This window comes from Elephas maximus, chromosome 23 (genome assembly GCF_024166365.1).
Source record: "Elephas maximus indicus isolate mEleMax1 chromosome 23, mEleMax1 primary haplotype, whole genome shotgun sequence".
Lineage (NCBI taxonomy): Eukaryota > Metazoa > Chordata > Mammalia > Proboscidea > Elephantidae > Elephas > Elephas maximus.
In genome coordinates this window covers 51,156,699-51,182,879 of record NC_064841.1, presented here as the reverse complement: position 1 = coordinate 51,182,879, position 26,181 = coordinate 51,156,699, and the positions used below count along the sequence as shown (strand labels likewise).

The window sequence follows — 26,181 nt, the reverse complement described above, 5'->3', positions numbered from 1 at the left end:
GGTTTGATTTTATTTCCATTTTTAAACCAAGATAGGGTTTTAGGGCGGTCTTTTTATCCATATTACTGGGAACCCTGGTGGCATAGTGGTTAAGAGCTATTGCTGCTAACCAACAGGTCGCAGTTTGAATCCACCAACTGCTCCTTGGAAACCCTATAGGGCAGTTCTACTCTGTCCTTAGGGTCGCTATGAGTCGGAATCTACTCCACGCAGCGGGTCTGGTGTTTGGTTTTTTTATCCATACTGTTCAAAGAGTCCCTTCCTACAGACATCTTATATCATCTGCATCCCAAGCTGATGGTGCTCTGGCACTTTTATCTCTTGCTCTTTACTATAGAGATATGCCATCTGCAGATGGTACCCATCTGTTACCTTTCTCTCTGATTTGGTTTCTTTGAATGCTTACTAGGAAGATAGACTTAATGTCTCCACATATATAATGTAATATATTCCAATTGCCATTAAAAAAACAACAAGAAACAAACATATTTATACACTTAGGAAACAGAATGGGGACTTGGGAATGGCTAGGATGATACCTTTGTGGTCTGGCCCCAGAAGCATGCCATTTCTTGTGAATAGGGAAATGATTTGAAATTATACTTAGTCCCTTGTCAGCTGGCATATCCCTTGGCTCCAGGCTTGCAGGTAAGGGCTTGGGGTGCTGTACCTTACTCTTCTTTTCCAATTGTGATTAACATTTGGTTTTACCATTTTGGTTTATAATGGTGTCCTAAGAAGCTAATGAAAAATAACGATAGCCTAGCTTTTTTTCCCTCCTCATAATAAGAGAGCTTATCGTGGAAAGCTGGCGTGGTTGAGTTCCCCTTAACCCCAAACCCATTCCCCTGTATAAGGCTTTGTTATGGAGGGTATTAAAAATACCTCCCCCCTTCCCCCATCCCTGTATTTATTAAGGTCCTTTCTCAAGAGCTGCTGGGTACAGAGCTGATTTGGAGCTATAACTGTATACTCATCCAAAGCTCTGCTTCTACTTTGAGAAAGGACAGAAACATAGACCTCCCATGATGCCATCTCCTCCCCAGTGACTCTTGCCTGAATTTTTGCGGATCTGCTATCCTCAGAACTGTGTTGACAAGATGTCTCTATAAACCTCTAGAAAATGGTTGAAAGTCATGTTGCAGATAGAGGTTATGTATAAAATGCCAAATAAATGAATAATGTGCTTTGAAAACACAGGAAAGGCAATACAACAAAGTTGTTAATCGTGTGGGCTCTGGATCCAAACTGCCTGGATTCTTGTTTATAAGCGGTGTGATCTTGGCTGTATTACTTTATCTCACTGTGTGTCAAAGCCCTCGTCTGTAAAACAGGAATATAAATAGTACCTACTTCATAGCATTGTTGTACAAATTAAGTGAGGTAATTCATGTAAAAGTTTGGCACAGTGCCTAGAGTACAGTAAACATTCAATAAGTGTTAGCTATTAAAAAGAGTTGTCAGACTCTTTCCTTCTAGGATCCACAGTCCAGTAACCAATATGATCTGCTTGTGTGATATTCTGAGAAAGATATGTCTTTATTTATACATTCTCTCTTCAATAGGCTGAATATTCTGAATTGGTTGAAACATTACTGTCAAGTCAACAAGACCCAGTTATTTACCAGAGATTAGCCGATGCCTTCAACAAGCTCACTGCAAGCAGCACTCCCCCTACGCTGGATCGGAAGCAGAAGATGGCCTTCTTAAAGAGTTTAGAAGAATTTATGGCAAATGTTGGTGGCCTCCTTTGTGTAAAATAAATAACAAAACTTTATGCTTCAATTAGACCCTTTCTGCAAAGTGCACTGAATTGCTGAAAGTTGACTTGAGTCTTGTTCCTGTTCCTCAGTTCTTTGACCATTTTCGATTTTGGAGAGCCTGAAAGTTTGATACGTGATACAGTGAAACAGGAGAGGTCAACTTTGAATCAGCTTCTGCTGTTAGATGTTAGCCACAATCTGTCTTGTATGTGTTGTAGATTTTGAACGGTGATTTAAAATTTTCAAAATGAAATTCCATATATGTGCAAACAGATATGGGCACCACAAAATACATATTCAGTGCCTTTTCCCCTTTTATCAAAACATAAGTGGCTAGCCAAAGTTTAGAAGTTTTGTTTTAAACATTAGATGGATACATGCTAAGCCAGTGTTTCTCAGAATGTTGTCCATGGATCACCTGCATTACTTGAGGAGCTGGTGGGAAAGGTAGATTCTTGGGCCCAAGCCTAGACCTTCAGAGTCAGAATTTCTGGTTGTTAGACTTCGGAATCTTCATTTTAATAAGCCCCCTATCACCCCCAAAATTTTGAAGATCGATGCAAAAGACATTGAATACTCTTAAGAGGTTTTTTGCTTTCAAACTTTTTTCCTCCCTTTGGTGATTAAGTTTGTGATTAAGCAGAAAGAAAAAACAGCACCAGTTGTTTGTGGGCTTCTTTTTAGTGCGTGCATGTGCGCTCAGTGTCTTTATAACATCAACGTGGTGTCGCGGGGTTTATGTAATACAGGTTTCTGTGTCATACTCTCATGCCTGAACTTGAGGAAGTTGTATGTATATCTTTGGTCCGTAAAGAGAACTTCAGGAACCGTAGCCATTTCATTGCCTTAATTTCAAAGACGAAAATACAGAAACAAAGATTTGTTTTAATAAGAAATCAAGTCTTGATGCTTCGGAGTTAGTTTAGGGTGTTAGCTGCTATGAACCTTTTGATCGTGAAGTATTTATGTGGGTTAATGAGTGAAATGAAAGGCTAATTCATGTTTAATCTAATTTTGAGTGTGTTTCTATCCAGCCACATAGCCCCTGGCTAATAATCTCTGAATGGCTTGCTTAAGCAATAATTATTTTAAAGGATGTAAATTACTGATTCATACAGACTATTGTACATTGGGGCAATAGGGATAATAATTATGCTGGAGTGGGTGTTATAGGCAATCCACAGGAGCTACACAGATTTTACTTAAGAGATTAAAAAGTTCATTTTAGATCCTCTAGTTTGGCTTTTTCTAATCAGGATTTTTGTACTGCTGTCATGCTCCCATTAATTCTGTGTTCCAGCTTCAATTATGAAAATGAAGGTTCATTTTATAAACTGCAGGCATATGAAACTCTGCAATACCAGAATCACACCACAGTGACAGAAGGCTCTGTGGTACAGGTGTGCTTTGGTTTGGAGAAGTGGGTTTTCTCTTTCTGCTATGTTCTTGACACCTATATGCAAAACCATTCTTTGAATATATTTTTATATCTGAATTGCATATAGCATATACATCTTCACATGGGATGCTGTGCAAAACTTTGTATAACTCTGCTATTTCAAAGCAGTTATGGTTAACAAAACTGGAGCATCTAAATTATATCCAACCTGTGCATGGGACATTAGATGTGAGTGACTGCAAGGCATAGGGCCATAACTTTTGAAGAATATTTTTTGGTTAGTTTAATCACAGTCGAGTAACAATTGAGGTAGAGCAAAAAGGTCTTACCAGACTGCTAGGGAGAAGAAACTAGTATTACACTTCATGAAGTATATATATATATATATATATATTGTATTTTAAAAAATACCTTGAACCTGCATTTATTTTTAGATTTCTTCTTTGTTGTTTTGTTTTGTTTTCTTTTAAAGAACTTGAAGTCATATGTAGCAGTGATCACTTTGTTTTGATTGTTCTTGGTATTTGCTTCCCAGCTCCCTCAGGCTTTCTCCATAGCTGTGAGTCACATGTATCCATGTGTGTGTGATAGAGGCCCTTTGCCAAAGGGTACTGAGATAGGCAGCTGGCTGGGTAGGTCTACTGGCCATGACACTATAATCAAGTTACTAGTAAACATAAAGATGAGTAGGAAGGGAAGGCTCAGTAAATAAGCAGGCATCTGTGTTTAATAATTTTTATCCAGATGGAAATTTATTTGCTAAATTTGCCCAGACGCTATTACAGAAGTACAATTTTATTAAACCAGTTTTAATTAAAACACTTCAGATTGGACCAAATAATACTTAAGAGATTACCAGAATGTTGATTAGTGGGAAACTGGGGCAGTTGGGGGGGAATGCCACCACTTTTTTTGGTAATGGGGATGCCACTTAATCGCAATGGCTAGGCTATTTTCAGGGTGTTTGTGTATATGCTTGCCTGATTGGATATTTGTTTAGTTTGGGTCTTGTTTTATTTTGTTCAGTTTTATCTTTTGTTATTATTAGCTGTTTAGAGTCCTCCCCCCGCCCTTTTTAAATGCTGTTGGCCCAGTGGTTGTCAAGAACACTGGCTTGATTCTAGTAAATTGATTTTACTATTAAAACTATTAAACTGTCAAAATATTTTTAAAGACAACATTATTTGTGCCCTATTTGATTTTTAGATTTTTGTGTTTTATAAAAGTTTTGCTATTTGTATAGCGCCTTTTAACCTCTGGTTTTCAACTCATCCTTTGAATTAGTTCTCATTTTCCTTGGCGTATTTGTTTCCCAAGGCATAATCTCTGAGGGATCCCAAGGCACAATCACTAAGGACATTGTAGTTTTATAATTTATATTCATGTAATAGCAACATGCAACTATGGTATTATAGCTCTATTAAAAAATGTTGGTTTGCTGTCATGGTCCTTCTGCTGGCTGGATGGCTACCTCGCTAACTAAACTCCTTGACAGTATATTTGACAGTGTCCTTTTCAACAGTTCATCAGATCTTTCTCCTTTGCTGTATCTTAAAGACAGTAGCATGTTAACATCACTGCATTGAGTTTTTGTCTGGTATAAAGTGTGATATTTTATGTAAAAAAAAAAAAAAGAAAAAAAAAACATTGCAATATTTTTCTAACTAATGGTAAGACTTCAATCATATTTCATTAAAAACCATGTATCTATAGTATATTATTCTGTTCAGATTAGGTAGTTACTACCTTTTTTTCATGTCAAAATCAAATATCTATATGACCTCCCCACATTCAGCATTATTTAACACACCCGTTACTTTCTTTAACTTTGTCATGTACCTAAAACGTCAAGTCTTTACATTTCTACTATCTGTACTATCAAGTATTAAAGGAAACTAGCAGTAAATGTTAAAGGTTTCAGGTTTGAGTATCCTAGTATATGGTGTCATTTAACCTTTAAAGTACTATCTTCCTTTGCAGCAGTTTACCTGTGTTTAGCTTGTCACTTGTGTCATTTGAGGTGGTTGTCATTAGACATTACTAAGTTGTCTCTGATGGGTGGTTATCATTACTGGTTCATGAGTAAAATATTAACTTCTCCAGTCAGAAGAAACCTCAATACTTCTTAGGGTTTCTTTAAGCCAGAGAATAAGGAACTGATTTGGGTATGGGTTATTAACATTATAATTTTTTATGTGAATTCTCCTACAAACTACGTAGCTGATTTGAGGATATAATGTTTTAAATGATTTTTAAATGTAAGTAGATATTCTTTGACTTGGTAACTGTGTTCTGAAAACACTGCATTTAAAATTGTCTTAAACATTGATTTTCTAAAATTTAAAACTGTACAAATTGGGCATACTTTTGAGATTGAGTTGATTAAAAGTACTATGGTTAAAGTTGAACTTTAAACATTTTAATTTAAATGTAAGAAATGTGAAATACGCCTGATTGATTATAATGGGAACCCACGACTTATTTAGCCAAAGAATATATTTGGTTCAGGTAAAGATACAAGCTTAATAATGGGCATTCATTCTGTTTTAAAGAGGATGGATGTAGGATTCTTTTTCTGGCCTCTAGGTCTCCATGTGTAAGTCTTTCTAAAGACTGAAATATTCCAAACTGGCTGTGTAGAATTGGGAGACGTGGCTTGCGAGTTAAGACTCATGGGGCTCACAGCATAAACCATGTGACCACTCATCCATTGTGGTTTGTTCTCCCCTTATTCTAAGGCGTTCCCAGAGAAGTAGAGGGGTTTTGTTTTCCCTTTTTCAGTCTGCATCCTTGGCCCTCTCAGCTATTAGAAGCTGTCATGTACTAATAGCCCATTTTCTTAGTGTGAAATTAAATACTGCATCTGCACTATCTGCTAAATGGGGATCTGGCCTAAGGTATGTTCTTGGTGTAGGCTTCCTGGTGTGGTGTCTTTTACCACATGAAATTATGACAAATTCCAAATATTGGTATTGTGATTTGGCTCTCTGTACAAAGAAGCTCCATGCAACGGGTTTGTGGTTTAATGGTCACAAGATGTTAGCACTGCTACTATTCAGCATGTGTAAGATTTTTTAAATTTATAAATATAATTAAAATTTTTAACTTACACGAAGACTTTTCAGTTTTTTAAAGAGACCCAGGGATGAGTATATTGTTAAAATATTTACCTCTACTGAACATAACTATGAAGGTATAAAGTTGCATTTGATTTTTCAAAAGATGCTGCAATATGATTTTAAGAAGTAAATCAAGGCTATGTATTGAACTAGTAACAAGCTGAATATCAAATTTATAAAATTTTATTTGTATTTTTAAAATCCATAAATGGGAGTTAAAATATGTCTTTTCACTAAATATTTTTATTACATTTTTGTTTTGACCATGTGTGATTTGTTCATGGGTATTTAGCTAGATTCTTTTATGAAACTTGTTGAAATGGTGCTAGTTTGTTTACCATCATAGGATGATTGACACAGGCGACCTTACACAGTCATAAAAAAACAGGAAATATTGTATAGCTAAACTTGCATTACCTTGTAGGGGAAGCCCCAACCCTAATAGAATACCCAGTTCTCAGAAAGAAAATAAAAATTTTGTTTATATTCTGTAACATTTAGTATGTTTATTTTTACCTCAGCCAACAGTCTTAGAAACAGTTTGCATTATTAGCTAAATCATTGGATTTGGGGCACGTTTGTAGTAAACATTTTTAGTAGTTTGAGTCATTCTTTGTGGCCTTTCAGGGGAAGTGGAGAATCACCATTCTGTTACATGCTAGACAGACTTTCCACCCTTCGCCCAATCTGAAATCTTACGAACATACAGTCATGTTTTTAAGGAAGAAAATAGTTTGAAAATATATTTGTTTTAAAATTGATTTTGCTTTGAATGTTCATTGATTTATAGTGGTATTTCTTAGGTTATATTCAGACTTGATTACACTTAAAAGGATGGAGAAAGAAAAATTAGGTTATTTACAAAGACTAGAGTGTGTTTCTAGTCTGTTTCCTCTCTTTCATTACTAAGGGTGGGACCTTAGGCACAGGCCAACCATCTGTCATTTCAGAGAGCCATAAATGATTTTAAAGGTCCTAAATACAAAAATCCATTACTGGTTTTTAAAGACATCTTTAAGATAATGGTACACTCCAGAAATACCATAGGTTTATATTGAGTGGCTTATGAATGATGGGAGCCCTGGTGGTGCAGTGGTTAAGAGCTCAGGCTGCCAGCCAATAGGTCAGCAGTTCAAATCCACCAGCCGTTCCTTGGAAATCCAAGGGGCAGTTCTACTCTTCTATAGGGTCCCTATGAGCCAGAATCGACCCAATGGCAATGGGTTAGTTTTTATGAATGATGATTTTGGTGTGTTGATTAATTATGGGTTTGTTATGTTTCGAAGCATAGGATCCCAGCCTGTGTATTCTATGTATAATCTCAAACGGCAGTTCAGTCTTGACTTTCTTTTAAAACTAAGTAGAAGCAAAGACCATATTTGATGAAATCATTGAGAAAAATCTTTGCTTGGAAATTCCATACAGCACTTAATGGCACATACTGCCTCAGTCCTAGCACATAAATCATCCTATTATGCACTTTCCATGTAAATTATTTTTACCATCCAGCATAAGAGTGAACTGAGGTAAGTCATTGATGTTTTCCAGAGTTGATGAAGAAAATGAAACAAAGAGTTTAAATATTTCTATTCCCATATTAGCAGTTTTTGATACTTTGGTTAGTCTTACAAATATTCTTTTCAGTCAGCCCAAAATCTTAGGTGGTAATCGTCATTTGCATACCTCCTAAATGTGCTGCCCCAGATGGTTCTCTCTGAGGACTGGTCTGGTAAAGCTATTGGAAAAGGTGGAGTACAGGACAGGTAGAGCGACCTAGATTCAATTCCTAGCTTGGCCACTTAGGATCTACATGAATTTCCAGGCATCTGTCATCTGTATCACGGAATCATAAATGCTGTTATTCTCCAAGGAGAGGTTTACAAACATAGTGATGTATAAAATATATGTTCAATAAATTCCATTATATTTAAAGATTTTTTTCCTAAGAACACATTTTCATTAGGTAAATGTTTCCTAACATGAAGTCTAAGGCCTGATAATCATTAATTTTTAATTCTGTGGTATATTCACATTGATAGAATATGATCCTTACAGATCTGGTCACAGCCACCATAGTAGTACTGTGACAAAGTTCACCATACTATTTACTGTATCTTTTTTTTTTTTTTTAAAGAGAAAATCAACCCAAACCCACTGCCATTGAGAGAAAATAGGTTTATGTGAATCCACAGTTGCGATTTCTGCTGAATGTATTCCTATTCCTATAGCAAAAAATTTCCTGTGATTCCCAAAGTTTCACACATCATTAGTTCTTCATAACTTAGTCTGTTATCAAGTTTGTGAGAAATAAAATGGATTTCTTTACTATGAATGTAAAGGCTTTAATACACTAATACTCATTGTGAAGCTCTGAAAGATCTTAACCAGATTTTCCTCAAAGCATCTAATGGGCCTGAATTCTAGGGAACATGCTTCAGATAATTGAGTAATTTGATGATAAAGCACTCAAATAATGGAAGAAAAATACCCGTGTTCATTGTAGTTACAGGTAATGTGTTCATTGCAGTTACAGATAATTAGTAGTTGGTTTGGTTTTTTTTTTAAATAGGAAAACAGTCTGGCTTCATCTTTATCTTAAAAGATCTTCCCAGAGTGACTTCGGTTTCTCTTTTTGCACACTTTCTACAAGGAATTTGACTTTTAGATATGAACAAAAGCCCTTTCTGAATATGCAAAAGGAGTAATTCCTGAATTGAAGTTAATCTGAAAGCATCTTTCAAGTCCAGTTTAACTTGATAAGTAATTTCCCCTTTGTTCCAATGAGAATTACTTTGCCTTTGGTATTTAAAGTTTTGATATGCAAAAACCATTACAATACAAATGTTTAACTAGGAAAATATTAATCTTCATGTATTACTGACATGCTGTCTGAGGAATCAGCATTATTGATAGAGGTATAAATATTGAAACTTCCTGACGTCTGTGGTCACTTAATTATAAAAATATTGTATGGTAAGTGATACACATTACATGAAGGTAACTACTGTGTCTTACATGGTTTTAAAGCAGTTGAAGTTTTGAAAGCTTAAATCGGTTTCAAACCAAAAATAGTTTGCTTTCACATAAACTTCTCTGTTAAATTACAAGCCAAGGCAATCTCCTGTGTATGGAACACTATGGAAACACTACCTCTGAAAAATACACTCCATAAAAGTTGGTTAGTGTTTCTTGGTTCATGTTAATTGATTTTTTTTTCTAAGTTTGATATATTTTCTTTCCTGAATTACACCTGGTTTTGAAATACTTGGTTTAATGGACTTGTCATCAGTTTGAAATAAAGTCAAATGAAGCATGCTTTGCTCTAGACCTGAAAACAATACTTAAATAGAAATTATGGTACACCCGAAGGTCTGAATTCAGTGTTTCATAAACTACTGAGTCACACCAGTTGGTAGCTGGCCAATTCATTTATAGCCTCACCTTATACCGGAAAGAATTTAAAGTTGATCAGCAGAATATATAAAACTTAAAAAAAAAAAATGAAATTGATAAAGGAACACAATATACATTGTTTTGGGGAATAGAAAGTAAATACATCACTTACGATTTGGCAACTGCCAAGGTGGAAAAGACCACTTAATAACTGCCGGTAATGTGCTAGGTACTACGCTAGATGTGTTATACGTTTTACTCATTGTATTCTAACTTGTGAAGACTGTGAAAGAAGTCAGCTGACCAAAAAGCATCTTATATTTCCGTTCATTTTCATAGAGAATGTTGCTGCCTCACAATCGGTAGCTGGTTTTATTTCCGTGTGAAGAAGACAGCTGTCTATAACATCTGTTTCACACACCAATCCGATCTTGCACTCTTTTACACCTCTTGGCGTTCTTTGCAGCAAACCCCATAATGAAAGATGAGTGCGGATAGATTTAGATTAACCACAGTAAACAGGTAGGTAACGATGCTGAGGAAATCTGATTAAGGTGCACGGTTTTTTCTTTCAGGTTTTAAATTTCTAATCCTATCAGTGTTATAAAGCCTCCATTTAATATCTTAACTTCACGTGAACACAAGACATACGAAGTCTTTGTAACTGAAAACCTATATTTACTCTTGGTTTCTTAAAATGCTTAACTTGCAGTGAATCTAGTTAAAATATTACACTTTTTTTCACTGCCATCATCCTTGGAAGTGAGATGGAAAAATGTGCGGGAACTCCCAGCAAGTCAGTCTGTGAGAAGCAGATAAACGCCTGGGTCGGAACGCCTACGGGAAACCGCCCTTCTCCAGCCTTCCAGACAAACATGGGCCAGGGCGTCTGCGCGCGCGCGCGGGTTTAACTTGCCCCGCCCACGTCCTCTGCCCTTTCGGGAAACTGCGCAGGCGCGGCGGTGAGTGTACACTCGGCGGTGGTTGTCGGGCTATCACTTGCTGAGGGGATTTGGGGTCGGTTATGGGTCTTTGTTCCTTCTTTCCCTCATCCTTTTCCCAGCGGAATTAGGTAGTGGTGGCGGGGCAGTGGCAGACTCGCTGAGCCGAGCGGGGCGACCCGGTTCCTTGTTTGGCGCCGGGAAGTTGGGTGCTGAGGGGAGCAGTAACCTACCAGACCGGGTGGCACGTGGAGAGCGCCGGACCAGGCCTCGCCACTTCTTTATGTTCTATGAACAAGGCTTAGCAGTATGCAGGCAGGCGTCTCTGTTTAATAGTGGACGACGGTCATCCACTCAGCAACTGTCAGTTGAGGGCTGATAAAGCAGGTACTGTGCTAAACCAAAAAACTCAAACCCGTTGTGGTCTAGTCGATTCCAACTCATAGCGACGCTACAGAACAGAACAGAAATGCCCCCATAGGGTTTCCAAGGAGCGGCTGGTGGATTTGAACTGCCGACCTGACCTTTCAGTTAGCAGCCATAGCTCTTAACCACTGCGCCACCAGGCCTCTGCGAGATATTTTAGCGCATGAAATTGAGAAATCTAAAAAAAGCAGGATTTACTTCAACGTGAGTGCAATTGAGTGTATTGCTTTATTTGTCACAAACTGGACAGATAACATTTTCAGTCCAGAAAAAAAGTAGCTATGGCACTGGGTTTTCTGGGTTTACTTATCCCCCTTATTACAAGGTTTTTAAAATCACTAACATAAAGAGTTACCTGAAGTCTCTGAAGTTTTTCTAGGAGCTAGGGACCCCTGGCACTGTGCTGGGGCTGGGGAATGAAGTTGGATACAGGAAGCCTCGGCTCTTCCAGCAGACAGACAAGGGAGTGAGGAATTCGGCTGTGCCAACTAGCCCCTCTGGTACAGTGTGAGTGCTGTGATTGCAGAAGTACAGCAAAGGTGGGGGACGTGTATCAGACCAGAAGTGTGTCTTGATAGATAGGGGTTGTGTGTTCGTTCATGGGGGTATCAAAACTCATCGCCTTGTGCATTTAAGATCTGCATTTCACTATAGGTAAATTTTTCTGCAATTTTTTAAAAGTTAATTAAAAAAAACAATTGTGTAAAGCAAAATTCTACCGCAGTTTTTTAAAAAGTTAAAAAAAACAAAAAAGAATGAGAAAGCAAGAGGGAGGGAACGTTTTAGGCAGGGAACTACATATGCAAAGAAGAAAATTAAAGATTATGAGCCAACTTTCCTGACAATAAATCAGATTAAGAGTAGAATCATAGTGCAATATATGAAAAGTATTTAGAAAACATCCAGGCCAGTCTCCATTCATAGAGAAACCTCGCAGACTAGCCCAAGTTTTCTCAGCCATTTAGTCAGGTATCTGGGTTGAATCCTAGGTTATTGTTCTTTCCACTGGATCGTACTACCTCAATCTAAATTTCTTGCAGAAGGCAGTGTGGTACTATGTAAAATTACACAGTAGGAGATCTTGCTTTAAGAAAATTTGGTATGTGGAAGTTGAGGAATGGCACGTGATTATATATTTGAAATGTGATTGGATTTCCATATTACTCCTTAGGATTACATTAGTTATGTGAAGCACTATTTAAAGAAATGGAAGCTAATCATGGCCCATTGCTATTGTGTGCCCTCCAGTCCATTCTGACTCATAGTGACCCCGTAGGGTAGAGTAGAACTGCCCCATATGGCTTCCTAGACTGTAACCTTTACTGTAATCTTTAAGTAGTACAACCAAAATGTCCCTTAGAAGCAAGGATGAGGAGACTTCATCTTACGTATTTTGGGCATGTTATCAGGAGGGTCCAGTCCTTGGAGAAAGATATCATGCTTGGTAAAGTAGAGGGTCAGTGAAAAAGAGGAAGACCTTCAACGAGATGAATTGAAACAGTTGCTGCAACAGTGGGCACAAACATAGCAATAATTGTGAGGATGGTGCAGGACCAGGTCACCATGAGTCGGAACTGACTCGACAGCACCTAACAACAATCTTTACTGGAGCAGATCACTAGGTCTTTTCTCCCTCAGAGCAACTGGTGGGTTGCAACCTCCAACCTTTGGATTAGCAGCCAAGCACTTAACCACTTTGCCACCAGGGCTCCTTTCCACAGCTCCTCAGGAGCCTGCTAATCTTTGCTGATGCCACACATTGATGTGTCCATCGCTTTGTTCATGCTGTTCCTTCTTTTTCTAATCCTCACTCTTTATTCCTGTCCCTCAAAGCCAAGCAAGCTCAAATACTATGAGTCAGAATCGACTCGACAGCAACAACGGGTTTGGGTTTTTTTTTTTTTTTTTTGCACTTCTATCCTCTTCCCATCCATGCCCTTCAGTTTGGTCCGTGGCACTGAATGGCACTCTGTTAGAGGGCTCACCATGTTATCACTATTATTTGTCTATGAGCAGGGTTTCTCAACCTCTGTACTATTGTATTTTGAGCTAGATAATTTCTTTATTACTAAGGGCTATCTTGTGAATTGTAGGATACTTAGCAGCATCCTTGGCCTCTACTCTCTAGATGCCCGTAGCACCCTCCCTAGTTATAACAACCAAAATGTCTCCCAGCATGGTCAGATGTTTCCCTGGTGGTTAAAATCACCCCTGATTGAGAAGCACTGACATGGAGTATGAGCTATGTGATGCTCAAGGTCAGTTTAATAATAATACAGTACAGCACTGCCCAATTTTTTTAGAGTTGAAAATCTCTTTCACAGTGTTATTACAAACCAGCTTAGAAATTATTTTAAAATGCAAGAGATATTTTGATGTGTAAGTTTTTTAAAAAAGTTTTTAAACTAAGGTGAAACTGCTTGATGGATAAAGTGTTTTACTTTGGAATGATGGAAATGTTTTAGAAGCAAATAGAGTTGGTGGTGATTACACATTGTAAATGTACTAAATGTGACTGACTTGTTCACTTTGATTTTATGTTTTGTGCATTTCACCTCAGTATTATTTTTTAAAAACAACTAAAGTTCATTTAATTTTTAGTATATAAACAGATTTCAATTTTTCCCCATTTAATAAGTAATACACTATAAAACTCACTTTAATAATGTAGAGAACAGTCTATGATATGCCATAATTACAACCCTTTTCACACTCCATGTGTTCCTCCATTGCTCTTATTTCAATCTAACTTTATACATTTTAAATTATTTATAGTCTGTCACTGCCCCACTGGAATATAAACCCCAAGAGCACAGGGACTTTAACTTCCAGCACCAAGAATGGTGCTTAGTACATGGTAGTTTCTCGATAAATGACTATCGAATGAATAGCATTGGGAAACTTTAAAATAAACTTTTATTTTGAGATCCAATTCATACTAAAATATATATTGACATTTAACTGCCTTTTATCACCATGAAAGTATAGGTTTTGTTTTGTTCTAAATTTTATTTATTTTGTTGTTGAGAATATACACAGCAAAATGTACACCCATTCAACAGTTTCTACATGTACAAGTTAGAGACATTGATTACATTCTTGGAGTTGTGCAACCATTCTCACCCTCCTTTTCTGAGTTGTTCCCCCCTTGTTAACATAAAATCAATGCCTCCCTAAGGTTGCTATCTAATTTTTTTAGTTACTATTGTCAATTTGATCCCGTATAGATAGTTCTTAAAAGATCACAATGCTCAAGGCAGACATTTTTTACTACTAAACTTTTTTTATTGACTACGCAAAGGCATTCGACTGCAGATCATAACAAATTATAGATAACATTGCAAAGAATGGGAATTTCAGAACACAATTGTTGTGTTCATGATGAACCTGTACATAGATCAAGAGGCAGTTGTTTGGACAGAACAAGGGGATACTGAGTGTTTTAAAGTCAAGAGGGGTGTGTGTCAGGGTTGTATTCTTTTACCATCCTTATTCAATCTATATGTTGAGCAAATAATCTGAGAAACTTGACTATATGAAGAAGAATGGGGCATTAGGATTGGAGGAAGACTTATTAACAATCTGCGTTATGCAGATGATACAACCTTGCTTGCTGAAAGTGAAGAGGACTTGAGGCACTTACTAATGAAGATCAAAGGCCACAGTCTTCAGTATGGATTACACCTCAACATAAAGTAAACAAAAATCCTCACAACTGGACCAATAAGCCACATCATGATAAATGGAGAAAAAATTGAAGTTGTCAAGGATTTCATTTTACTTGGATCCACAATCAACGTCCATGAAAGCAGCAGTCAAGAAATCAAATGACATATTGCATTCGGCAAATCTGCTGCAAAAGACCTTTTTTAAGTGTTCAAAAGGAAAAATGTCACTTTGAGGACTAAGGTGCACCTGATCCAAACCATGGTGTCTTCCATCACCTCATATGCATGCGAAAGCTGGACTGTGAATAAAGAAGACTGAAGAAGAATTAATGCCTTTGAATTATGATGTTGGCGAAGAATATTGAATATACCATGGGCTGTCAGAAGAACAAACAAATCTGTCTTGGAAGAAGTACAACCAGAATGCTTATTCGAAGCAAGGATGGCAAAACTTCGTCTCATATACTTTAGACGTGTTATCAAGAGGGACCAGTCCCTGGAAAAGGACATCATGCTTGGTCAAGTATAGGGTCAGTGAAAAAGAGGAAGACCCTCAACAAGATGGACTGCTGCAGTGGCTGCAACAGTGGGCTCAAGCACATCAATGATTGTGAGGATGATGCAGGACCAGGCAGTGTTTTGTTCTGTTGTACATAGGGTCACTATGAGTCAGAACTGACTCAGTGGCACCTAACAACAACAATAAGCTAAACGGTTGTTTGGTTTTAAGATGACTTCAGGGAATATTTTTGGTTTACGGTTTAAAGATTATCTCAGGGCAGCAGTTTCAGGGGCTCATCTACTCTCCATGTCTCCAGAAAGTATAGAGTGCCTGAGAATTTGAAATTTTGTTCTGCATTTTCCCCTTTTGATTAGGATTCTTCTGTGTAATCTTTGATCAAAATGTTCAGTAATGGGAGCCAGGCACCATCTGGTTCTTCTGGTCTTACGGTAAACGAGGCAGTTGTTCATGGAGGCAATTAGCCACACATTCCATATCTTTCTCCTATTCCCGACTCTCCTTCATGTGTTGCTCCAGGTGAAAAGAGACTAACTGTTGTACCTTTGATGGCTGCTTGTAACCTTTTAAGACCCCAGGCACTATGCTACAAGTTAGGAGGTAGAACAGAAGCACTAAACATGTTATTAGGCCAAATAACTGGGATGTGCCATGAAACCATGAACCCTCCAAACCAACGAACCAAATCCCATGAGGTGTTTGGTTGTACATAACCAGCTTCAGCAGCCACTCATAAGATATAGTTTTTTTAAACTGCTGGTTGGAACTCTTTGATTTGCACTTAAAGTCAACTGGTTTCTTTTTACGGTTTTCATGTTTTATTTGTAAATGATTAGGTTATAGGTTTCAGATTGCCATTTGAAAGACCTTCACAAATGTAGCTGTGGAAGATGTGTAGTACTGTGGTGCAATTAATTACTTTTGTGTGTGGCTTTTCAGGCCATAAGCTTGTGACTCCCACCCAGGTGATTGTGTGATAGGGTAATTGTGGCCTACTAAGGAGATTGGTCAGTTTTGCCTTAAAGGAGAGCCAATTGTAGAAAAGAGAAAGATCCTAACACCACCAAGGAAGAACAGCTAGGAGCGGAAAGCACATCCTTTGGACCCGGGATCCCTGCGCTGAGAGGCTCCTGGAAGCAGGAGAGAGAGAGCAAACCAGTGAGAAGCGTTGACAGGAGAGACCGGGCAGAAGGAAATGGTGCGGTAGACTTGCTGATCACGGAGGGAGAAGGCTGAGTGCCTTTGGGGAGAGGCCTAGGGCCAGGGAAAGGTGTGTCTGTGAGCACAGTAGGAAAGAGGCTGTCTTGATGGAAGACCTGTATCCTGAGTGTTCCTGAGCCTAAATTGTAACTGTTACTTCCCTAATAAACCCCATAATCGTGAATATGGTCTGTGAGTTCTGTGTGGCCATTGCTATGAATAATCGAACACAGCATAAAAGTAGAGAGTGCTGTGTGAGGGACTGCTGGTATCAGAATTAGTAAAAATGGCAGAGAGAGGAGGCTTGTCTGGCCCCCACTTCATGGGAGTTAGCCTTGAGCTGCTAGTCTTGGTTCAACTTCCCCTTTGTGGGGTTGGAGAAGGTCAGACACTCCACCAAGCCATTTTTACAAGTACTAATCAAAATTGAAATATAATTGAAAGATTTCTGTGTACATCAAGGATATACATAGACCGACATGCTCATTCACACAGACACACACATAAACACTTTTTCCTTCAAATGTAGACAGTATCATGGTCTGCTTTGGTGATAAACTGGTTGTACCTTCAGCTCTGTCAGGAGACACTGAATTTTAGTAGTTACCTAGTTCTTTTCCCGAATGAAAGGATCTCTCAATCCTGAAATCTTTTCATATTTGCACATCTGCTTGCTATGTTTTTTCAGTTTTCCTTAGTTTGGCATGTGTACACACTTCCACATATCTTTGGAATTACCACTTGAAAATTCCCCAGCCTGAGAGCTCCTGGTATTCTTTTCTGAAAATGTATTCTTTGTGCTTATTGCAGTAAATAAGAACTACTCATTTTATGCCTTCACCATTCCTTGGTGGAACTGCTACAGACACCCCTATGCTAACTTATTTTTATTTTAATTCTAAATTTATAAATTCAAAAGTAGATAATTCATCCTCCTTTTGATTCTTATACAACTATAGAACTAAACACATTTTCCATTTAAATACAAACAAAACCATCAAACAATAAAATTCTGATTAAAAGTTTAGTGTGAAGACTGTTTTCTTGCAATTTATGTTACTGAGAGTAGGCAGTTCTTTAGAAATTTGTGTTCCTTGAACTGTGTAATGAATCAGTTATCACTTGTTGCAAATGCTGTTTCCTCTACCTTAAATGTGTTTCCACCTTTATTTGCTTAAGTAAGAACTTATTATTTAGATCCCAGCATAAAAAAAATGCATAGAAACCGAAGTTTATTAGTGGTTACCAGGGGCAGTGGGGAGGGCAAATGGAGTTACTGCTGAAGGGTACAGAGTTTCTGTTTGGGGTGATGAAAATATTTTGGAAATGGATAGTGGTGATGGTAGCACAACATGGGGAATATAATTAAGTGGTTAAAACAGCAAACCTTTTGTTATATATGTTTTACCACAAAACCTTTTTAAAGGCATTTTAAGCAATCTATTCCAACAAATCAATAGATGGAACATCTACATTTTGAGGTGCACATGTGCATGCATTACAAGTAGGTGACAATGGAATTTTTCAAACTTTTTTATTTTTTATATTTTTTGGAATTTTTCAAACTTTTAAAACTATAATCCACAAGAAGCAGTTTTGCATCATGACAGATGACCCAGTTCACACATGGGTACATGTGTGGGTATACAGAAGCAAGTTTCACAAAGCAGTATTTCTTTTATAAAAAATAATTTATTGAGGCAAAATTCACATAACAAAATTAACCATTTTAAAGTGAACAATTCAATGGCCCATTTAGTACATTCATAATGTTCTGAACCCTTATCTAATTAAAACATATTGATCATTCCCAAGTAAAACCTATTAAGCAATTTTCCTCAGTTCTTCCCTTTTCCCATCCCCTGGCAACCATCAATCTGCATTCTGTCTCTATGAATATACATATTCCAGATATTTCATAAAAATGGAATCATACAAAATGTGACCTCTGGCTTCTTAAACTTACCATATTTTCGAGTTTCATCCACTTTAAAACATATATCAGTACTTCATTCATTTTATGGCTGAACAAATATTCTATCGTATGTACATACCCCAGTTTGTCCATTTGTTGACTGACTACTGTAAACAGTGCTGCTATGAATTTGTGTGTAAATGTGCTGTTGTGAGTACCTATTTTCAATTCTTTCAAACTCTGAGTAAAATTGCTGGGTCATATAGTAATTCTGGCATTCATTTTGGCATGACTCAAAATGAGAAGAAACAGTCGTAAACATCCACTAATACTCAGAATGTGGAATGTACAAAGTTTGAATTTATGAAGATTGAAAGTTGTCAAAAATGGAATGGAATGGATTGATATTCTAGGCAATAGTGAGGTGAAATGGACTGGCAGTGGCCATTTTGAATTGAACAATCATATAGCCTGCTATGCTAGGAATGACAAATTGAAGAGGAATGATGTCGCATTCATTGTCAAAAAGAACATTTCAAGATTACCAATGAAATACAATGCCCTCAGTGATAGGATAACATCCTTATGCCTACAAGAAAGACCAATTAATATGACTTTTATTCAAATTTATGCACTAACCACTATGGCCAAATATAAAGAAATTGAAGATTTTTACCAACATCTACAGGCTGAAATTGATCAAACATGCAGTCACAACGCACTGATAATTACTGGTGACTGGAAAGCAAAAGTTGGAAACAAAGAAGAATGATAAGTAGTTGGAAAATATGCCCTTGGTGACAGAAACAATGTTGGAGATTACATGATAGAATTTTGCAAGACTATCGACTTCCTCATTGCAAATGCCTTTTTCAGCAACGTAAACAGCAACTATACGATTGAACCTCGCTGGAAGGAATACAAAGATATCAAATCAACTACATCTGTGGAAACATGATGGAAAAGCTCACTGTTATCAGTCAGAACAAGGCCAGGGACTGACTGCAGAACAGACCATCAATTGCTCATGTGCAATTTCAAGTTGAAAAAATTTCAAGTTTTCAAGTTGAAGCTGAAGAAAATTAGAGCAAGTTTGTGAGAGCCAAAATATGACCTTGTGTATACCCTACCTGAATCTAGAGACCATCTCAAGAATAGATTTGACAAGTAGAACACTAATGACCATAAGACCAGACAAGATGTGAAATGACATCATACATGAAGAAAGCAAAAAGTCATTAAAAAGAAAGAAAAGATCAAAATGGACGTCAGAAGAAACTCTGAAACTTGCTCTTTAACATAGAGAAGCTAAAGCGAATGGAAGAAATGATGAAGTAAAAGAGCTGAATAAAAGATTTTAAAGGGTGGCTTAAGACAAAATAAAGTATTGTAATGAAGACCTGGAGGTAGAAAACCAAAAGGGAAGAACACACTTAGCATTTCTTAAGCTGAAAGAACTGAAGAAAAAATTCAAGGATTGAGTTGCAATACTGAAGGATTCTATGGGGAAAATATTGAATGAAGCAGGAAGCATCAAAAGAAGATGGAAGGAATACACTGAGTCACTATAAAAAGAATTGGTCAACATTCAGCCATTTCAGGAAGGTAGCACATGATCAAGAACCGATGGTACTGAAAGAAGAAGTCCAAGCTGCACACAAGGCATTGGCAAAAAACAAGTCTCCAGGAATTAATGGAATACCAGTTGAGATGTTTCAGCAAATGGATGCAATGCTGGAAGTACTCACTCATCTATGCCAAGAAATTTGGAAGACACCTACCTGGACGACTGAGTGGAAGAGATCCATATTTGTGCCCATTCCAAAGAAAGATGATCTAACAAAATGTGGAAATTATAAAACAATACCATTAATATCCACAAGTAAAATTTGTTGAAGATCATTCAAAAGCAGTTCCAACAGTATATTGACAAGGAACTGCCAGAAATTCAAACTGGATTCAGAAGAGGAGGTGGAACAAGGGATATCATTATTAGATAGATCTTGGATGAAAGCAGAGAATACCAGAAAGATGTTTACCTGTGTTTTATTGACTATGCAAAGACATTTAACTGTATGACTTATAACAAATAATGGATAACATTGCAAAGAATAGGAATTCCAGAACAATCATGCTCATGAGGAACCTGTACATAGACTAAGAGGCAGTCATTGGAACACAACAAGGGGATACTCTGTGGTTTAAAGTCAGGAAGATGTGTGTCAAGATTGTATACTTTAACCATACTGATTCAGTCTGTATACTGAGCAAGTAATTGGAGAAGATGGACTGTATGAAGCAGAACATGGCATCAGGATTGGAGGAAGACTCATTAACAACCTGTGACATGCAGATGACACAACCTTGCTGAAAGCAAAGTATTTGAAGCACTTACTGATGAAGAACAAGCACTACAGCCTTCAGTAGGGATTACACCTTAACATAAAACAAAAATCCTCACAACTGGGCTAATAAGCAACATCATGACAAAAGGAGAAAAGATTGAAGTTGTCAAGGATTTCATTTTACTAGGATCCACAATCAATGTCCTTGGAAGCAGCAGCCAAGAAATCAAATGATGTATTTCATTGGGCAAATCTGCAAAACACCGCTTTAAACTGTTTGAAAGCAAAGGCGTCACTCTGAGGAGTAAGTTGCGCATGACCCAAGGCATGGTATTTTACTTTCAGTAGCATCATATGCATGCGAAACCTGGACAGTGATTAAGGAAGACTGAAGAATTGACACCTTTGAATTATGGTGTTGCTGAAGAATATTGAATATACCAAGGACTACCTGAAGAATGAACACATCTGTCTTGGAAGAAGCACAGCCAGAATGCTCCTTAGAAGCAAGGATGGTGAGACTTCATCTCATGTACTTTGGATATGTTATTAAAAGGGATCAGTCCCTGGAGAAGGACATCATGCCTGGTAAAGTAGAGGGTCAGCGAAAAAGAGGAAGACCCTCAAGGAGATGCATTGACACAGTGGCTGCAACAATGGGCTCAAGCATAACTACGATTGTGAGGATGGCAGAGGACCAGGCAGTGTTCCATTCTGTTGTACACGAGGTCACTGTGAGTCAGAATCAATTCCACCTTACCACAACAACAACATAGTAATTCTAACTTTTTGAGCAACCAGCAAACTTTTCCACAGCGGATAAAACATTTAAATTCCAGCCAACAATGAGCTCCCCCACGTGTCTGTCAGTTTGTCATACTGTGGGGCCTTCTGTGTTGCTGTGATGCTGGAAGCTATGCCACCGGTACTCAGATACCAGCAGGGTCACCCATGGAGGACAGGTTTCAGCTGAGCTTCCAGACTAAGACAGACTAGGAAGAAGGATCCGGCAGTCTACTTCTGAAAAGCATTAGCCAGTGAAAACCTTATGAATAGCAGCAGAACATTGTCTGACATAGTGCTGGAAGATGAGCCCCCCAGGTTGGAAGGCACTCAAAAGATGACTGGGGAAGAGCTGCCTCCTGAAAGTAGAGTTGACCTTAATGACGTGGATGGAGTAAAGCTTTTGGGACCTTCATTCACTGATGTGGCACAATTCAAAATGAGAAGAAACAGCTGCAAACATCCATTAATAATCGGAACCTGGAATGTAGTAAGTATGAATCTAGGAAAATTGGAAATCGTCAAAAATGAAATGGAACGCATAAACATCGATATCCTAGGCATTAGTGAGCCGAAATGGACTGCTATTGGCCATTTTGAACCAGACAATCATGTAGTCTACTATGCTGGGAATGAAACGTCGAAGAGGAATGGTGTTGCATTCATCGTGAAAAAGAACATTTCAAGATCTATCCTGAAGTACAACGCTGTCAGTGATAGGATAATATCCATATGCCTACAAGGAAGACCAGTTAATACGACTATTATTCAAATTTACACACCAACCACTAGGGCGAAAGATAAATAGAAGATTTTATCAGCTGCTACAGTCTGAAATTGATCAAACATGCAATCAAGATGCGTTGATAATTACTGGCAATTGGAATGCAAAAATTGGAAAAAAAGAAGAAGGACCAGTAGTTGGAAAATATGGCCTTGGTGATAGAAACAATGCCGGAGATCAAATGATAGAATTTTGCAAGACCAACGACTTCTTCATTGCAAATGCCTTCTTTCACCAACATAAACGGCGACTATACACATGGACCTCTTCAGATGGAACACACAGAAATCAAATTGACTGCATCTGTGGAAAGAGACGATGGAAAAGCTCAGTATCATCATTCAGAACAAGGCAGGGGCCGACTGTGGAACAGACCATCAATTGCTCATATGCAAGTTCAAGCTGAAACTGAAGAAAATCAAAGCAAGTCCACGAGAGCCAAAATATGACCTTGAGTATATCCCACCTGAATTTAGAGACCATTTGAAGAATAGATTTGATGCATTGAACACTAGTGACCGAGGACCATACGAGTTGTGGAATGACATCAAGGACATCACCCAGAAGAAAGCAAGAGGTCACTGAAAAGACAGGAAAGAAAGAAAAGACCAATATGGATGTCAGAGGAGACTCTGAAACTTGCTCTTGAGCGTCGGGCAGCTAGAGCAAAAGGAAGAATTGATGAAGTAAAAGAACTGAACAGAAGATTTCAAAGGGCCTCTCAAGAAGACAAAGTAAACTATTATAATGACATGTGCAAAGAGCTGGAGATGGAAAACCAAAAGGGAAGAACACGCTCGGAGTTTCTCAAGCTGAAAGAACTGAAGAAAAAATTCAAGCCTCAAGTTGCAATAGTGAAGGATTCCATAGGCAAAATATTAAGCGACACAGGAAGCATCAAAAGAAGATGAGAGGAATACACAGAGTCATTATACCAAAAAGAATTAGTCGATATTCATCCATTTCAAGAGGTGGCATATGATCAGGAGCCAATGGTACTGAAGGAAGAAGTCCAAGCTGCTCTGAAGGCATTGGCAAAAAACAAGGCTCCAGGAATTGATGTAATATCAATTGAGATGTTTCAACAAACAGATGGAACACTGGAGGTGCTCACTCGTCTATGCCAAGAAATATGAAAGACAGCTTCCTGGGCAACTGACTGGAAGAGATCCATATTTATGCCTATTCCCAAGAAAGGTGATCCAACCGAATGTGGAAATTATAGAACAATATCATATCACACACAAGCAAAATTTTGCTGAAGATCATTCAAAAGCAGCTGCAGCAGTATATCGGCAGGGAACTGCCAGAAATTCAGGCCGGTTTCAGAAGAGGATGTGGAACCAGGGATATCATTGCTGATGTCAGATGGATCGTGGCTGAAAGCAGAGAATACCAGAAGGATGTTTACCTGTGTTTTATTGACTATGCAAAGGGATTCTACTGTGTGGATCATAACAAACTATGGATAACACTGCAAAGAATGGGAATTCCAGAACACTTAATTGTGCTCATGAGGAACCTTTACATAGATCAAGAGGCAGTTGCTCGGACAGAACAAGGGGATACTGATTGGTTTAAAGTCAGGAAAGGTGTGCATCAGGGTTGTATTCTTCCACCATACCTATTTAATCTGTATGCTGAACAAATAATATGAGAAGCTGGACTATATGAAGAAGAACAGGGGCATCAGGATTGGAGGAAGACTCATTAACAACCTGCGTTTTGCAGATGACACAACCTTGCTTGCTGAAAGTGAAGAGGACTTGAAGCACTTACTAATGAAGATCAAAGACCACAGCCTTCAGTTTGGATTACACCTCAACATAAAGAAAACAAAAATCCTCACAACTGGACCAATGAGCAACATCATGATAAATGGAGAAAAGATTGAAGTTGTCAAGGATTTCATTTTACTTGGATCCACAATCAACAGCCATGGAAGCAGCAGTCAAGAAATCAAAAGACACATTGCATTGGGCAAATCTGCTGCAAAGGACCTCTTCAAAGTGTTGAAGAGCGAAGATGTCACCCTGAAGACTGAGGCGCGCCTGACCCAAGCCATGGTATTTTCAATTGCATCATATGCATGTGAAAGCTGGACAATTAATAAGGAAGGCGGAAGAAGAGTTGACGCCTTTGAATTGTGGTGTTGGCGAAGAATACTGAATATACCATGGACTGCCAAAAGAACGAACAAATCTGTCTTGGAAGAAGTGTGGCGAGAATGCTCTTTAGAGGCAAGGATGGTGAGACTGCATCTTACGTACTTTGGACATGTTGTCAGGAGGGATCATTCCCTGGAGAAGGACATCATGCTTGGCAGAGTACACGGTCAGCGGAAAAGAGGAAGACCCTCAACAAGGTGGATTGACACAGTGGCTGCAACAGTGAGCTCAAGCATAACGATTGTAAGGATGGCGCAGGACCCGGCAGTGTTTCGTCCTGTTGTGCATAGGGTCGCTATGAGTCAGAACCAACTCGATGGCACCTAAACAACAACAGCAACAATGAGCTATGGTTCCAATTTCCCTATATCCTCACCAACACTTCTTTCTTTTTTTTTTTTTTTTATAGGTCTCCCACTGGATGTGAAGTTTTATTTTGATTTGCATTATCCTAATGACTAACGAGGAAACCCTGGTGGCGTAGTGGTTAAGTGCTACTGCTGCTAATCAAAGGGTTGGCAGTTCAAATCCGCCAGGTGCTCCTTGGAAACTCTATGGGGCAGTTCTACTCTGTCCTGTAGGGTTGGTATGAGTCGGAATCAACTCAGCAGCACTGGGTTTTGTGTTTAATGACAAATGATGTTGAGCATCTTTTCATGTGCTTTTTTGCCATTCTTGTGTCTTTTTTGAAGGAAAGTTTATTCACATCCTTTCCTGATTTTTTAATCAGGTGGTTTTTCTTTTTGCTGCTGAGAAGTAAGAGTTCTTTATATGTTCTGGATACTAGACCCTTACCAGGTATCTGATTGGCAAACATTTTCTCCCATTTTGTAGGTTTTCTGTTCACTTTTTGATAATGCCTTTGATAAACTAGTTCTTAATATGATGAAATTTAATTTCCTGTGAACATTAAGATTGTGTGTCAACTCCTTTGGGCCATGATTCTCAGTGGTTTGGCAGTTATGATGTAGTTTGGCGGTCATATAATGATGTATTCTCCTCTATGATGAGATCTTATATTATGTGATCACCTCCATAAGGAGATCTGCTGTGAGTAGCCAGTTAGTTGAAAGTGAGTTTCCTTGGGGTTGTGGCCTGCATCCAATATAGGTGGACTTTCTGACAAGGCTTGTGGGCTTTTGTTCACTCTGGATCCTTTAGCTGGCTCTTGTTCATCTGACCTCCGGTTCTTGGGACTTGAGCTAGCAGCTGACCTGCTGTCTTGCCTGCCAGTCTTGGGATTTGTTGTTCTCTGCAGCCTCTGAGCCAGGGCCCTGCCATCTGACCTGCCGATCTTGGGTTCACCAGCCCCTGCCAGTATGTGAATCAGGAGAAGCCTGCAGCTTGACCCATGTACTTGGACTTTCCAGCCTCTACAACCTTGTGAGCCACTTCCTTGATATAAATCTCTCTATATATACACTATACTAGTTTTCCTTCTCTAGAGAACGCAACCTAAGACGTCTACATTTTGGTTTTTTGTTTATGATTTTGGTGTCATACCTTAGAATCGCCACAACCGAAGTCATAAAGATTTACCTCTGTGTTTTATTCTAAGAAGAGTTTTTTGGTTTTAACTTTTATAGTTGTTGATCCATCATGAGTTAATTTTAAGAGATTCAACTTTATTCATTTGCACATAGATAATCCAGTTGTTCCAGTGCCATTTGTTAGAGAGACTGTTCTTTGCCCATTGAATGCTCTTGGCAACCTTGTTGAAAATCAATTGACCATGGATGTGTAGGTTTATTTATGGA

General features: G+C 38.3%; 2 protein-coding genes across 4 annotated transcripts in view; both read left to right on the top strand.

The window, feature by feature from the left end:
* XPO4 (exportin 4) overlaps positions 1–8,143 on the top strand; it is a 193,104-nt gene extending 184,961 nt beyond the window's left edge. For 2 of the 3 annotated variants that reach the window (XM_049867642.1, XM_049867643.1), the window contains exon 23: positions 1,566–8,142. In XM_049867642.1, the coding sequence (XP_049723599.1) occupies positions 1,566–1,763 (198 nt within the window). In that variant the 3' untranslated portion in view covers positions 1,764–8,142. Of the gene's footprint in view, positions 1–1,565 lie in introns of all 3 variants that reach the window. The other variant, XM_049867644.1, reaches the window with a different exon arrangement.
* A 2,476-nt stretch (positions 8,144–10,619) lies between these two features.
* The window catches only part of EEF1AKMT1 (EEF1A lysine methyltransferase 1), a 49,407-nt gene continuing 33,845 nt past the window's right edge, over positions 10,620–26,181 (top strand). The window contains exon 1 of the mRNA XM_049867648.1: positions 10,620–10,636. The gene's annotated coding sequence lies outside the window, so the exon portion shown is untranslated. The remainder of the gene's footprint in view (positions 10,637–26,181) is intronic.